Source organism: Capsella rubella, unplaced genomic scaffold (genome assembly GCF_000375325.1).
Source record: "Capsella rubella cultivar Monte Gargano unplaced genomic scaffold, Caprub1_0 scaffold_7, whole genome shotgun sequence".
Lineage (NCBI taxonomy): Eukaryota > Viridiplantae > Streptophyta > Magnoliopsida > Brassicales > Brassicaceae > Capsella > Capsella rubella.
In genome coordinates, this window is record NW_006238917.1 from 9,594,883 (window position 1) to 9,609,598 (window position 14,716).

Below are 14,716 nucleotides of genomic sequence, written 5' to 3' on the forward strand. Positions count from 1 at the left end.
TTTATCGAGTATTAGTTTATAGCGATTTTACTGTATGTAAATATGGTATCACACAATGCCAAATTAACTTTTACAGTATACTCTAATGTATATTTACCAGTTTGCTAGCTTCTAACTTTATCCAAAGTTGAAGGGTTGTAAAGATAAGGAAATTTTGTTCATCTTATCGAGGTCGACTATATTGTACAATATCAGACAACTTTTATCTATAAATTTCTATACATAGCAACTCATTATTAATTTGCTTTGAATTAGATTAACGTAAGAAAACAAATTAGTTAACTGTTTTGTTATGTCACTATGTCAGAGGAGATTAATTATTGGATTTTAATTATCAAATTTTTTTGTAGGAAATTATTAGATTTTAATGATGTGAACTAAAAACATAAACAATTGCCGAATATTTTGTACATTCTTAAATCCAAGCCGTTCCAGACCTATTTTTTCTATCTTCCTATTAAAAAACTCACATTTACACTGTACGAAAATTGAAAACGACCCCATACTCCCTTCATTTGTTTTACAGCTTCGTTTTCATAAAACTTCACCAAAAACCCTAAAGACCAGAGAAAGAGAGACAAAAAGAGATCTCATAAAGCTAAAAACCCCTTTAACGCTCTAGACGCTGAATCATGCGTATCACACACATTGCTCCGACGCCTCATTGTCAAGGCATCGATTGATCTTTAAACTCATACTCCCACACTCCCTTCATTTGCCTATATAAATCATCTAGCCATTTCATATGTGAGTTGCCAATATATGATCGTCAATTCTAAACATATAATTTTATATCATGTATGGAATTCAATTTGCCAATATTTTTTTTTACCTCAATGAACAATAGCTTGATTTAAAATATTAAATTGAATACCAAAAACTATCTTTAGGTGATACAAATGTTCAAGATCATCGGTCTCATCATGATGTTTTTCTGTACAAAATATCATTTGGGATCATTGGCAATTTGAGTATATATTTTTTTTTAATAATCCACTCTAGTGTCACTACTATCTATATTTAGGAAATCACTTGATAATGTAGGAGATCAAAATATTAAAATTACCATTTTTTATTACGATTCTAAAATACGTTTATACATAATATATTTATTCTATAGTTTTATTTTGATAATCTTTTGTTGTAATTCAGTCAAGATAGTCGTATTTCTCAACTTTGTTCATTTTCATATAGTTTTTTCAGACAATATGCCAAATCGAACTCTTAAATAAACATTTTCTATAACATTTTAGAAAATTCTTACAAAAAAACCATATGATTTGTTTTTGTAATAAACAAGTAATTAAATCTCAAAATATGATTAGAAATAATGAATAAAAAGATGAAAATAAATCTCTGCCTAATTTATTTTGGGATTCCTTTATAATATCTTATATGACTATCTTTTTCAAAAATATCTACAAAATTTGAATAAAAAAAAAGTTAATTGCATAATTGATGTTCATTTATTATGAATACTTTTATGTTCTCCTATTTGAGATTTGTTATTGTTAATTAAAAATTATCAAATGCTCAGATGTTAGATTTTATTAAAATTTGTTTGATGGGCTTAGTGTTTCTGGATTAAGGCCTGTTAAATATGTGAAAAACGAATGATCGCAGATGACGTGGCAATTAAAAACTGAGAGGGCCAATCAACGGTTGTCACGTAATAGATTTTGAAGGACGATGACGTGGTGAACCATTGATATTTGTGAGAGGCTAATAAAGATTTTATTTATTCCTTAATTGGATTTGGGTAGTTAAGTTATTTTTGTTAACATACATTTGGCGGTGGTCGGTGATAAACAATGGCGGATGAGAGATTCAACCGGAAGAATCCGGCGGTGAAGAGGATTTTGCAAGAGGTTAAGGAGATGCAAGCTAATCCTTCTGATGATTTCATGTCTCTTCCCCTCGAGGTACATACATATTTCGAAAACACGATCCTCGTTTCCTCCTCCTCTCTTTTTTTCAATTAAGGGTTCAATTTCTTATGTGTCCCGATTTGAATTATGGGTTTCGTATCTATCAGTTCCATATATTGTTTCTAGTTGTGGTCATCTCGAGACTTGATCAACGTTTTTGTTCTTCTAATTTGGTATGCTTTCAATGGTATGTTTATTGACGTTGGTTCTATCTGTTCTAACTTCAGGAGAATATATTTGAGTGGCAGTTCGCGATCCGAGGTCCTAGTGATAGTGAATTTGAAGGTGGGATTTATCATGGGAGGATTCAGTTGCCTGCAGACTATCCTTTCAAACCTCCTGCATTCATGTTATTGACCGTAAGGATTCTTTCTCTTCTTTAGCCTGTCTGTCTTCTGTTCTTTAAAGCAAAAATTAAAGGGGGCTATATATCTTTCTCACGAATGATTTTGCTCTTGTTTCAGCCTAGTGGTCGTTTTGAAACCAATACAAAGATTTGCTTGAGCATTTCTGATTACCATCCTGAGCATTGGCAACCATCATGGAGTGGTAAAGTCATAAACTTTTAAAGTGACCTTCTTCAGCTATCAATTTCCAAACATGTTATGAAAGACTGAACCAAACAATTTAACATACACCGAATCGATCAGTTTTTTATATGTGAACAGTAACACTTTACGAGGTTGAGTATAATCAGCAACTTCCATTCATGATTTTTGTTCTTGCTTATTTGTAGTTCGGACTGCTTTGACGGCTCTCATTGCGTTCATGCCTTCAAAGCCTAATGGAGCACTAGGCTCAGTAGATTATCCAAAGGAGGAGAGATGTGCACTAGCCACTAAATCACGAGAGTCACCACCCAAATATGGTTCTCCTGAGCGCCAAAAACTAATTGATGAGGTACTCCACTGTATCATCCTTTCTTCAGAGCAATGTTTGAATTTTGATCCACTATGCACATTTTTTCTATGGAGAGATATGAATCTGGTTACATTTCCATAATGCTTTTGATTATTGAACCAATAATTTGGATATGTGGATATACTTTCTTTTGAATAAACAACATGGAGAGCTCTTCATCCTAAATGGGTTTAGGTTTTGGAATGCAAAATTGTTATGCTATTTCTCATTAAATTTTTGTTAGATATTGATCCTAAGATGCTACAATTACTGAAATTGATCTTGAAGCAAAATGAACATATAGCAATGAATTTTTAAAAGTTAGTAACTTGAAAAGATACAATTGCTGGAAATATTATTATATATTAACCAAAACTAGTGTTAAGAATATCATTTAATTTTGAAATAGTACTACCTATGTACACTTTTGACACGGTTAACTATAGCTTATTTACAATCCGGACATAAAAGTTATATTTGACCATGGCCTTTTTGATTGATATATACAGATACATCAATATATGCTCACCAAGATACCCTCTGCGCCCAAACCTAATCCTGAAGAATGTAACAAAACGCCTTTGGCTGATTCAGATGGTCAGTCCCTAACAAAGCCGCAGGATGCTGCAACGGTTATATCAGAACCTGATACTGTGGCGGAAGAGAGTGTAGCTGATCAAATTGCTGAAGAGGCAGCTCAGACTATTCTTCCAGGGGGGAATGCAGCATTAGAAGTTACAGACGGAGATAGCAGAAACGGTTTGGTGAGGCGGCAGGAGCAACATACCTCTGTTGTCAGGACAGCTCAAAGAGTGGGTGATGACAGGCTGTTAACGTGGGCAGCGGTTGGACTCACGATTGCGATTGTGGTTCTCCTGCTGAAGAAGTTCGTAAGATCAAGTGGTCATGCCGCTGTGTTTATGGACGAATCGTGAACCCTGAACGCGAAGCAGGAAGTGTTTATATAAGCCTATACGACTGTGAAATAGGGAAATCAGTAATGAATTAATTATGCAGGGTATTTGATCCATGTGTTGAAAAACTCGTGTTAGATCAATGTGTGATGTGTGTGCGCCATCACTTATTCATGTGCACCGGAACGGTTTCAAAAGCTACTTAACGTCACAAACTCAATACTTGTTTTTTTGTAATATATACGAAACAAATGATGGATAGTAATTGGATACGTAGCATAAACATTTATAACGGTTTGCGGCTACACCTAAATCTATCCGTAACTGAGATTCCACATTATTGCCGCTTCATATATTTCTAATATAAAAAGAAACTTGGAAGATCAATCGATGAAATGTTAGTGATGCAATATATGGACACGTTGGTAGAAGATTTTATCAAATCCCACTTCAGATAGATACACCACCCTTGGTCTTTGGGGAGACTCTCACAAGTCACAACCATAGGTCCACATATATCGATCGCCCCTCTTGTCCCTCGTGCGCCCCACTAGCCGGGAGTTTTCGAAAAACCCACGTGTCTCGGTCCCTCGTAAAAGAACAGACAACGAAAGTTAAAATTACGCCGAAACTTGATACCAAAAAAAAAAAAAAAAGTTACGCCAAAACTAGATTTTAACCCGCGGTACACCGCGGGGCAAACGTTTTTTCTAATTCTTATTTTATAGTATTGACATATTAACGTATAAATATTTTACCCGTTTTGACATATGAGATTAGTGAGATTTTAATTTTATAGTATTATCAATTCAAACTTGTCCCATCATATAATTTTTATAAGCATATTACAATCCATCCCGTCTTTTATCTCGTCGAGTCATATAATCGTCAAAATTTAATTCAGTTTGTTATGACAAGGTCAAGAATACATTAGTTTAAAATTGGTGAATATTAAAAATATTAATAGCACTAAAACTTTTAATTTTTTTAAAAATATTTCTAATAATTTAAACTTTATATGTACTCTACAACCAATCTCGTCGTACCACCAATCCCTTCATACCACCAATCCCGTCATATAATTCGTTGGAAGCATGTTACAACGTGACCCTTCTCGTCTTGCAACCCGTCCCGTCATTTAATCATGGAAAAATTAAGTCCATATTTAAAATTATGGCAAGATTAATAATACTATAATTTAAATTTGGTACAAATTTAAAATATAAAAAAACACTTCAACTTTTAAAATATTTTAAACTTTACATTGTATGTTGTTAATAATCATTCTAGTCTTACAACTTGTTGTTTCGTCATTCAACTTGATAATCACCGAAAAATTCAACTCATATTTAAAGTTAGGGAAAATTTAATAATACTTTAGTTTAAACTTGATGTAGAGTTAAATATTATTAACCCTTCATCTTTTAATAAGTTACAAAAGATTTATAACATTTCAAACTTTATAATATTAATAATAATTCAAATTTTATTTTATAAAAAAAAATTTAGAATATTTAAACATTCTATAAAGCTTAAATATTTATAATATTTGAACCTCGACACCTTGTAAAAGTTTCAGTATTCATAATAATTTAAGTTTTAAAATTTGAATACTAATAATATTTTGAAACTTTTAAAAACTTTTCATATTTATCTTAATTCATATATTTTTTAAAATTACTAATTGAAAGTACATATGGGAAATGTAATGTATGTCTGTTTTAAATAATTTAAATTGCAACATATGCGAACAAATAGCTTGAAAGTCTACTATCTCTTATGTAACTTTGGAACTTATAATATGTGTGTTAAGAATACATTTTATTTTACTGAGAACTTAAAAGAATATATATAGATTTGCCTAAAACAAATTGCCATAAGTTATAAGATTTTTCATTTTGAAGGATTAGTAGAGAATTAGCTATTCAAAAAAAATAAAAATAAAAAAAAGTCAAACATACATAACTGACCAAACAAAAATGTTTTTCCTTATGAGGTCCCATATCACACGCTTAAAAAGCAAAATCTGATATACAATTGAGAACTTCATCCATCAAATTCAGTAATCAAAACCAACATCCATCTCTGTTGAATTGATTACCAATTCCAATCTAATGCCAATGAAGATGAGATTCAGTAATCGATATTTTCATTTTCTTTTTGGATCTCTCTCCACTGGGAAGAAGAGATGATCGATTATTGTTTAGACTGGGACGTTGCTTTGGTAAGTTTGAGATGAGAGTAATCGGAAGTATTTATAATGATTTTTAGAAACGGATGATTAGGTAACCGAATCTTCGGCGATCAAAGAGAATTTATTCTGAAAAATTAAAATTATAGAAATCATTAAATAATTGAAAGCTATAAGTGAAAAATCATTTCGAAAATCTCAGAATATTCAGCTCGCAAATCAGCTAATTTTTAGGGATCCTATAAATTAAATTTGTTGAATAATCGTGGAAACAAATTTTAGAAATATTAGAGAATAGTTATTTAAAGCCAATGGCAGGACCTTGTAAATAAGTGAGCTAAGTGAGGGTTTTTTCATAACTGTCTTTAAAAATGTTAATATAGATTGTAATTAATTTTAGTTTATTAAATTTTAATAATTGTCTAAAAATCTGTTCTTGAAATTGAAATAAACAAGGGAGTCAAATCAACAAAAGAAAACGACAGCATCGTCTTCTCTTCTTTACCCTTTCACAACCTCTTCTGCTTCGTTTTGATTGGTCTTGGGAGAGCCCAAATAAAATTCAAATTGGTTTCTGTTTTATCAAATCTAAATATTGTATAACTAATAATCTGGTTATTTGAAACTATATTTGGATATTTTGGTTTTCTACTCAATTTCGGGTTTCCCGCCTTTCACTGTAATTCTACGAAATTTCGAAACGAGTAAGTAAGAAAATGGTCTCCGGAGGTGGCAGCAAAACCAACGGCGGAGAGGCAGCTTCGTCAAGTCATCGTGGCGTCAATCGTCGCCGTCACACCAGCGGAGAACAAGCTCAGTCTTCGGCAAGCAGAGCACTTAGGTCACATAATCATCAGCCCCAAAACCACGGCGGCGGAACGGATTCTGATACAGGAAAAGAGATAAGAAGAATGGCACGTGTGGCACGTGAGAAGGAAACAAGTTGCTGGACACGTGGGAGACGTTTATTGGCTAGAGGAGTTTGTGAAGAAGAGATCGAGAGCTGAAGATATAAAGCAGAGTATCGATCATTTGAGGAGATTAACCAGAAAAATATTGTTAGTTTGTTATCTTCTTCTTCTTCGATTCTCTCTGTAAATTCTGGGTTTGATATTTCATTGTTGTTAGAGCTGTTTCTTCTTCTAAGCTCTATCACATGAGATTTGGATTCTCGTTTCATGAACGACGATTCAATTAATCGATTCAATTGTTCTTATCTGAGAAATTGTAGTTTCTCTGTAACAGATTCCGTGAGCAAAGCTATTCAACAGTTCACAGTCGACGCCAGACTCCACGCCGTCTTCGAGCAATCCGGAGAATCCGGCAAATCGTTCGACTACACACAGTCTCTTAAAACGGCACCGTACGATTCTTCTGTACCGGAGCAGCAAATCACTGCTTATCTCTCACGGATCCAACGCGGTGGCTATACCCAGCCTTTTGGTTGCTTGATCGCCGTCGAAGAATCAACCTCTACAATCATCGGGTACAGTGAAAATGCGCGGGAAATGCTTGGGCTCATGTCTCAATCTGTTCCAAGCATCGATGAGAAATCCGAGGTTCTAACGATCGGCACGGATTTGCGTACTCTCTTCAAGCCATCGAGCATCGTTCTCCTTGAACGCGCGTTCGTGGCTCGAGAAATCACGTTACTGAATCCGGTTTGGATTCACTCTAAGAACACTGGTAAACCTTTTTATGCGATTCTACACAGGGTTGATGTTGGAATTTTGATTGATCTAGAGCCAGCTAGAACCGAGGACCCGGCTCTTTCAATCGCTGGTGCAGTGCAATCGCAGAAACTCGCAGTCCGTGCGATTTCTCATTTACAATCGTTGCCTGGTGGAGACATCAAGCTTCTATGTGACACTGTTGTGGACAGAGTTAGAGATCTTACTGGCTACGACCGCGTTATGGTGTATAAGTTTCATGAAGATGAACATGGCGAAGTAGTTGCGGAGAGTAAACGGGATGATTTAGAACCTTACATCGGTCTGCATTATCCTGCTACTGATATTCCTCAGGCATCTAGGTTCTTGTTCAAGCAGAACCGTGTTAGGATGATTGTAGATTGCCATGCGTCACCCGTTCGTGTGGTCCAAGATGATAGGCTGACGCAGTCTATATGTTTGGTGGGTTCGACTCTAAGAGCTCCTCATGGTTGTCATGCTCAATACATGGCTAACATGGGCTCTATTGCGTCGTTAGCCATGGCCGTTATAATAAATGGAAACGAAGAAGACGGTAATGGTGTTAATACTGGCGGGCGAAACTCGATGAGGCTTTGGGGTTTGGTCGTTTGCCATCACACCTCGGCTCGTTGCATACCTTTTCCTCTGAGGTATGCTTGCGAGTTTCTTATGCAGGCCTTTGGCTTACAGCTAAACATGGAGTTGCAGTTAGCCTTGCAGGTGTCTGAAAAACGTGTTCTGAGAATGCAGACACTGTTATGTGATATGTTATTGCGTGACTCACCCGCGGGGATTGTCACGCAAAAGCCTAGTATCATGGATTTAGTAAAATGTAATGGCGCGGCATTTCTTTACCAAGGGAAGTATTATCCATTGGGCGTGGCTCCGACTGAGGCTCAGATAAATGACATTGTGAAGTGGGTGCTTGCTAACCATTCTGATTCAACCGGGTTAAGCACAGATAGTTTAGTCGATGCAGGTTATCCTGGGGCACCTGCTTTGGGAGATGCTGTGTGTGGTATGGCAGTTGCGTATATCACAAAAAGAGACTTCCTTTTCTGGTTTCGATCGCATACCGAGAAAGAAATCAAATGGGGAGGGGCTAAGCACCATCCCGAGGACAAGGATGATGGCCAGCGGATGCATCCGCGTTCTTCGTTCCAGGCTTTTCTCGAAGTTGTTAAAAGCCAATGTCAGCCATGGGAAACTGCTGAAATGGACGCCATTCACTCGCTCCAGCTTATTCTGAGAGACTCTTTCAAAGAGTCCGAAGCAATGGACTCTAAAGCTGCTGCAGCTGGGGCTCTTCAGCCACATGGTGAGGCTATGGCAGAGCAAGGGATGCAAGAGATAGGTGCAGTTGCAAGAGAGATGGTTAGACTAATTGAGACTGCGACGGTCCCTATATTTGCTGTGGACTTTGACGGCTGCATTAATGGGTGGAATGCGAAGATCGCGGAGCTTACCGGTCTTTCTGTTGAAGAAGCTATGGGAAAGTCTCTGGTTCGTGATTTGATATACAAAGAGTATGAAGAAACAGTTGATAGGCTTCTTTCTTGTGCTCTCAAAGGTTTATATAGCTCCTTAAACATTCAATCTAAGCAGGGCTCTAACTTGCAGATTCTTATAATGCATATCATTTTCAATGATGCAGGGGATGAAAGCAAGAATGTGGAGGTGAAGCTGCAAACATTTGGTCCTGAGCTACAAGGAAAAGCGGTGTTTGTGGTTGTCAACTCATGCTCAAGCAAGGACTACTTAAACAACATCGTTGGGGTCTGCTTTGTTGGACAAGATGTAACTGGTCATAAAATTGTTATGGACAAGTTCGTCAACATACAAGGTGACTACAAGGCCATCATCCATAGCCCAAACCCTTTGATCCCTCCAATCTTTGCAGCGGATGAGAATATATGCTGCCTTGAGTGGAACACTGCAATGGAAAAGCTCACAGGCTGGCCTCGCAGCGAAGTCATTGGAAAACTGCTTGTTAGAGAAGTGTTTGGGAGCTGTTGCAGACTGAAGGGTCCTGATGCGTTAACTAAGTTCATGATCGTTTTGCATAATGCTATCAGTGGCCAAGAAACAGAAAAATTCCCATTCCCTTTCTTTGACCGCAAAGGGAAATTCATTCAGGCTCTCCTTACTTTAAACAAACGGGTCAGCCTAGATGGTCAAGTCATTGGGGCTTTCTGTTTCTTGCAGATACCAAGTCCCGAACTGCAACAAGCTCTAGAAGTCCAGAGGAGGCAGGAGAGCGAATGCATCTCGAGGAGGAAAGAGTTGGCGTACATAAATCATGTTATAAAGAATCCATTGAGCGGTTTGCGTTACACAAATTCATTGCTAGAAGCCACAGGTTTAAATAAAGATCAGAAGCAGCTTCTTGAAACAAGTGTTTCATGCGAGAAGCAGATCTCAAAGATTGTAGGAGACATGGACGTCAAAAGCCTTGAAGATGGGTGAGAGTTTTGATTCGTATTTAAACTCACTTAATTTTTTTTATAAAGGTTCATTCTCACTACTAAACAAAAAACCTCTATTTTTGCTCATCAGTTCATTTGTTCTAGAGAGAAACGAGTTCTTCATTGGCAGAGTCATAGACGCAGTGGTAAGCCAAGTCATGTTGGTGGCCCGAGAGAGAAATCTTCAGCTGATCCGTAACATTCCCACGGAGATCAAATCTATGGCTGTCTACGGTGACCATATAAGAATCCAACAAGTTCTGGGAGAATTTCTGCTAAGTATTATCCGTTATGCACCCATGGAAGGCTCAGTGGAGTTCCATCTATCCCCGATTCTGAAACAAATGGCTGACGGGTTCTCTGCTATACGCTTGGAGTTTAGGTACTTTCTATCATTACTCTGGTCTGAGATCAAAGCTAAACGTGAATAAATCCATCCACTTATGATATTTCTTTTTAATAAATGTGACTACTGCGGATAAGCTTTAGTTTTTGGTAGCCATCCTGCATTAAGAAGCTTTAGAGTGGTAACAAAAAACGCAGTCTTGGACCAAGAGAGTTGTCAAATTTTAAATGTTAAAGCCTTATCAATGATTGATTAGCTAACAACAAACACTCTTAACTCAATTTGTCAATGTTTGTTTAGAATGGCGTGTGCAGGGGAAGGTGTACCGCCGGAGATCGTGCAGGACATGTTCCATAGTAGCCGATGGACGAGTCCAGAAGGATTAGGGCTAAGCGTTTGCAGGAAGATTCTGAAACTGATGAACGGAGAGGTTCAATACATAAGGGAATTTGAACGTTCTTATTTCCTAATCGTTATAGAACTACCGGTTCCTGTGATGATGATGATGCCTTCTTAGTGATTGGTGGTGAAAGTTTTGACTCTGTTCCAGGTAGGTTTAGAAGGAAGCGTGATGTTTTGCCGCTAGCTGGATAAATGTAAGAGTAGTTTTCATACGCTGTATATTGTTATAGTCTCATAGAATGTGATGGGAGCTCATTGATCACAATAATGTAATATAGAGATAGAAGACTGATTTTGAAAACGTTTGAGCGTTAAGAGTAAAAACAAAGTTTCAGAATTGTCATCAGAGTAGTTAGGGGAAATCAATATATTCGGCTTCGTTGGCACTCTTGATTTCAGAATTGTCTTACCTTTTAAGATATCTCCTTAAGTTTGAAATGTCTGCTCAAGTTCCTTTTGTGTTCTGAAGCTCTGTTTTTACCAAATTCGACGCTTACGGCGGTTTTGGTTATGACTCAACCATTTTGTCAGACGTGTGGTAATTCCAACAAAGCAAGGATTCATTGTTTGCATGGTAACGAAAAGGTAATTAACTTAAATCAGAATATCCAAAACCAAAAAAAAACAAACAAACTGACTTACAGTATATAACTCGTCTGAAACATGCAACACGTAAACATATTCCCTAACATTTAGTACATTAATGAGATTGTTGTTGTAGTAGTAAATAAGCAGTTTCTATTAATAGAAACATGTACATTACTTACTTGGTACGACTGATCTAGACCATGAGATTGAGAATCTGAAGGCATTTATAACCCCCATTTCCTTCATTACGTCGTCTAGATAGATCTGCCTGTAAAATCCATACCGGCATGTCTATATTATTATCATCGTGCAATTGGGAATAATATAAACAGTGATCTGAAAATAGGAAAATCAATAATAAAACCTTAATGTTCGTAAGAGAGAGCCATCGCCGATCTCTCCGGTTGCTCTTTTCCTTTTTCTGCCAAATATTATTTAAGCCTCAATCTGAAAACCAATTGCTAAATAAGCTAAACCTTTTACATTCTTAAAATTAACACTAACTAACACACACACACACACACACACACACATAATATACTCGTCATCACATAACGTCACAACGATTAAACAATATCAGCTATGTTCTAAAGCAAAACTACGAATCTATGACTTATAAAGGTCATAGAGATCAAAGAAACAATTTGACAAAAAAAATAACAAAAAAAATGACAAACAAAACAAAACTTCGAATCTAGAACAAATAAAAGATGACAACGTATTAACTAAAAAGACTCAAGATTTCCAATTTAGTTTTTTTTTTATTAATGTTACTGTCCAAGTTTAATATTTGTTTTTTTTCTACCATGTACCATGTATGAGTTGTAGAATAAACAAATCAAAAGAGTATATCATTGTTAGAAAACAAAATACAAACTGACGATAATTTCAACAAGGTTTGAAAACTAGTAGGGTAAGGCTGGTAGTGAAATTAATTGAGATTCCTCTTTTCTTTTTCCATCGTCCCAACCAACTACTTCACCATTAGGGTTATAAACATTTCATCTTTTATGAGTTTATCCTAATCATGCAGTTTCTTTTTCTTTTATTTTGTTTTATATAATTAATTATGCCGTTTATATTCATCCACAAATCGTCGTTATCAATAGTTATGCTCTGCCGACAAATTTTAAATGTTTGACTAAAAGGTGTGTTATTGTACATGTGTCGAGTTTTCTATTGCGCTTAACAAATAAGTATATCTTTTATTTTGTTCTTATTATATTGAAAATGAAGGCTTTACCTATCATTTTGGGTTGGTTCTAACTGTTGAGTGTGGATTACTTTATATGGTTTGAGAGAAATCAAAATAGATTTTACTACGTAGTACTGATCGTTCATAACATTTTACAGAGAAAATCAATCGCCCGTAATATATATCATAAATAAGGTGCTGTTTTTGAGAATGTTTTACACTAATAACACTATAATTCAAATGTGTTTAAACTTAAAACATGATAAATAATGTATATGACAAGACAACAACTGTTAGCATAACTTCAAATTCGTGTATATATTATATCTTCAAACAAAAAAATTCCTGCATAATATAGGATTGGTGAAATATTTATGAGTTTTGGAAATAATCATATTTAAATTCTTGTGTAGGGTTACGTCAAAATGACATTAATCAAGGTATACATAGATTGCATTTTTTTGTTTGAAATGAAATTTCGAAGAACACAAAATGTAATTATAAAGTCTTCTTAATTTGGACTATTGACTTAGTCGGTGATTAAAAAAAAACTCTAGCCAGGCGCACTACACATTAGTCTACTACACTAAAGATGTTTTGTTACGATTAAAGAAAGTGATATCTAGGGTTGAAAAAATATGATAGGAACAAATACAATTTGAAAAAAAAGGAACACTTGTTCAGCTCTCATTTATTACCCTGAAGAAAATTGTAGCATCGTCAAAGATTGCGAAATGAGGAAATGTATGAGAAATTCAAACTAGTGTATGATGAATAAGGCCTCAACCAATTCTCATCAATGCTCATGTTTGCTTCCTATAAATAGATTTAGTGAGTAGAGTAAGGTGAGTATACCAATTGCACTGAACCAAAGAAACTACACTTTGAAAAATAAGAGTAGAAAGAAAAATGGGGAAAGCTTCTAAGCGATTAGGGCTTTTGGGTTTAATGCTTGTGGTGCTCATTATTGGAGTTGCGGAATGTAGGAGACTTGAGAAGGAGACTTTGGGAGGTGGAGGTTTTGGAGGAGGTGCTGGTGCTGGAGGAGGATTTGGTGGTGGAAAAGGAGGTGGTGGTGGTGTTGGGGGAGGTCATGGCGGAGGTGCCGGTGGAGGATTCGGCGGTGGTGCTGGAGGTGGCCACGGTGGAGGTGCTGGAGGAGGATTAGGAGGAGGTCACGGTGGCGGTGCTGGAGGAGGATTTGGCGGTGGTGCTGGAGGAGGATTAGGAGGCGGTGCTGGAGGAGGTCAAGGTGGCGGTGCAGGAGGAGGATTTGGTGGTGGTGCTGGAGGAGGCCATGGTGGCGGAGTTGGAGGAGGATTCGGTGGTGGTGCTGGAGGAGGCCATGGTGGAGGTGCTGGAGGCGGATTTGGCGGTGGAGGAGGACAAGGTGGCGGTGTTGGAGGAGGATTTGGAGGTGGTGCAGGCGGAGGTCATGGTGGCGGTGTTGGTGGAGGATTTGGTGGTGGAGGTGGAGGAGGACACGGTGGTGGAGCTGGAGGGGGATTTGGTGGAGGTGCAGGAGGTGGAGGAGGCCATGGTGGTGGAGCTGGTGGAGGATTTGGTGGTGGTGCAGGAGGTGGAGGAGGCCATGGTGGAGGAGCTGGAGGAGGACACGGTGGTGGAGCTGGAGGGGGATTTGGTGGTGGTGCAGGAGGTGGAGGCGGCCATGGTGGTGGAGTTGGTGGAGGATTTGGTGGCGGTGCAGGAGGAGGAGGAGGCCATGGCGGAGGTTTTGGTGGTGGTGCGGGAGGAGGCCACGGTCGTGGGTTTTAAATAGCTTTATAGGGTTACTTACTTGTGTTCCAAGCCAGATTAAAGGAAGAGATACATATTTGCTTGAGAATTTTATTATGATGAAATAAATGATACTTAAGAAATGATTGAACTATAAGATGTTCATTTCTAAACTCTAATGAGCAGAAGATATTTCACACTAATATGGTTAAGAAATGGTCGATCTTCAATGAGATAGTGTACATATTTAATTTTATGGGCAAAAACTAAATGGTTTTTTTCATAGTGTTGCAAAAGTATTACGTAAGCAATAGAACTTATACAAGTTACAAGAGTCGAGAATGTACATGATGATTTAA

General features: G+C 37.1%; 3 protein-coding genes across 4 annotated transcripts; all 3 read left to right on the plus strand.

The window, feature by feature from the left end:
• The first annotated feature begins 1,764 nt into the window (after nucleotides 1–1,764).
• Nucleotides 1,765–4,034, plus strand: LOC17878473 (ubiquitin-conjugating enzyme E2 32). 2 transcript variants are annotated; one of them, XM_023778636.1, is made up of 5 exons: nucleotides 1,765–1,922; nucleotides 2,177–2,287; nucleotides 2,393–2,477; nucleotides 2,665–2,828; nucleotides 3,338–4,034. In XM_023778636.1, the coding sequence occupies exons 1-5, from the start codon at nucleotides 1,812–1,814 to the stop codon at nucleotides 3,761–3,763; spliced, it is 897 nt and encodes a 298-aa protein (XP_023634404.1). In that variant the 5' UTR covers nucleotides 1,765–1,811; the 3' UTR covers nucleotides 3,764–4,034. The 2 variants fall into 2 exon arrangements, with proteins under 2 accessions (XP_023634404.1, XP_006284187.1); XM_006284125.2 differs by having other exon boundaries at nucleotides 1,767–1,922; nucleotides 2,156–2,287.
• Nucleotides 4,035–6,607: 2,573 nt separating this feature from the next.
• Nucleotides 6,608–11,223, plus strand: LOC17879372 (phytochrome D). Its single transcript, XM_006282972.2, has 4 exons — nucleotides 6,608–9,194; nucleotides 9,279–10,086; nucleotides 10,181–10,471; nucleotides 10,736–11,223. The coding sequence occupies exons 1-4, from the start codon at nucleotides 7,112–7,114 to the stop codon at nucleotides 10,950–10,952; spliced, it is 3,399 nt and encodes a 1,132-aa protein (XP_006283034.1). The 5' UTR covers nucleotides 6,608–7,111; the 3' UTR covers nucleotides 10,953–11,223.
• Nucleotides 11,224–13,529: 2,306 nt separating this feature from the next.
• Nucleotides 13,530–14,396, plus strand: LOC111829325 (glycine-rich cell wall structural protein-like). Its single transcript, XM_023778097.1, has one exon. The coding sequence runs from the start codon at nucleotides 13,530–13,532 to the stop codon at nucleotides 14,394–14,396; it is 867 nt and encodes a 288-aa protein (XP_023633865.1).
• Nucleotides 14,397–14,716: the final 320 nt, after the last annotated feature.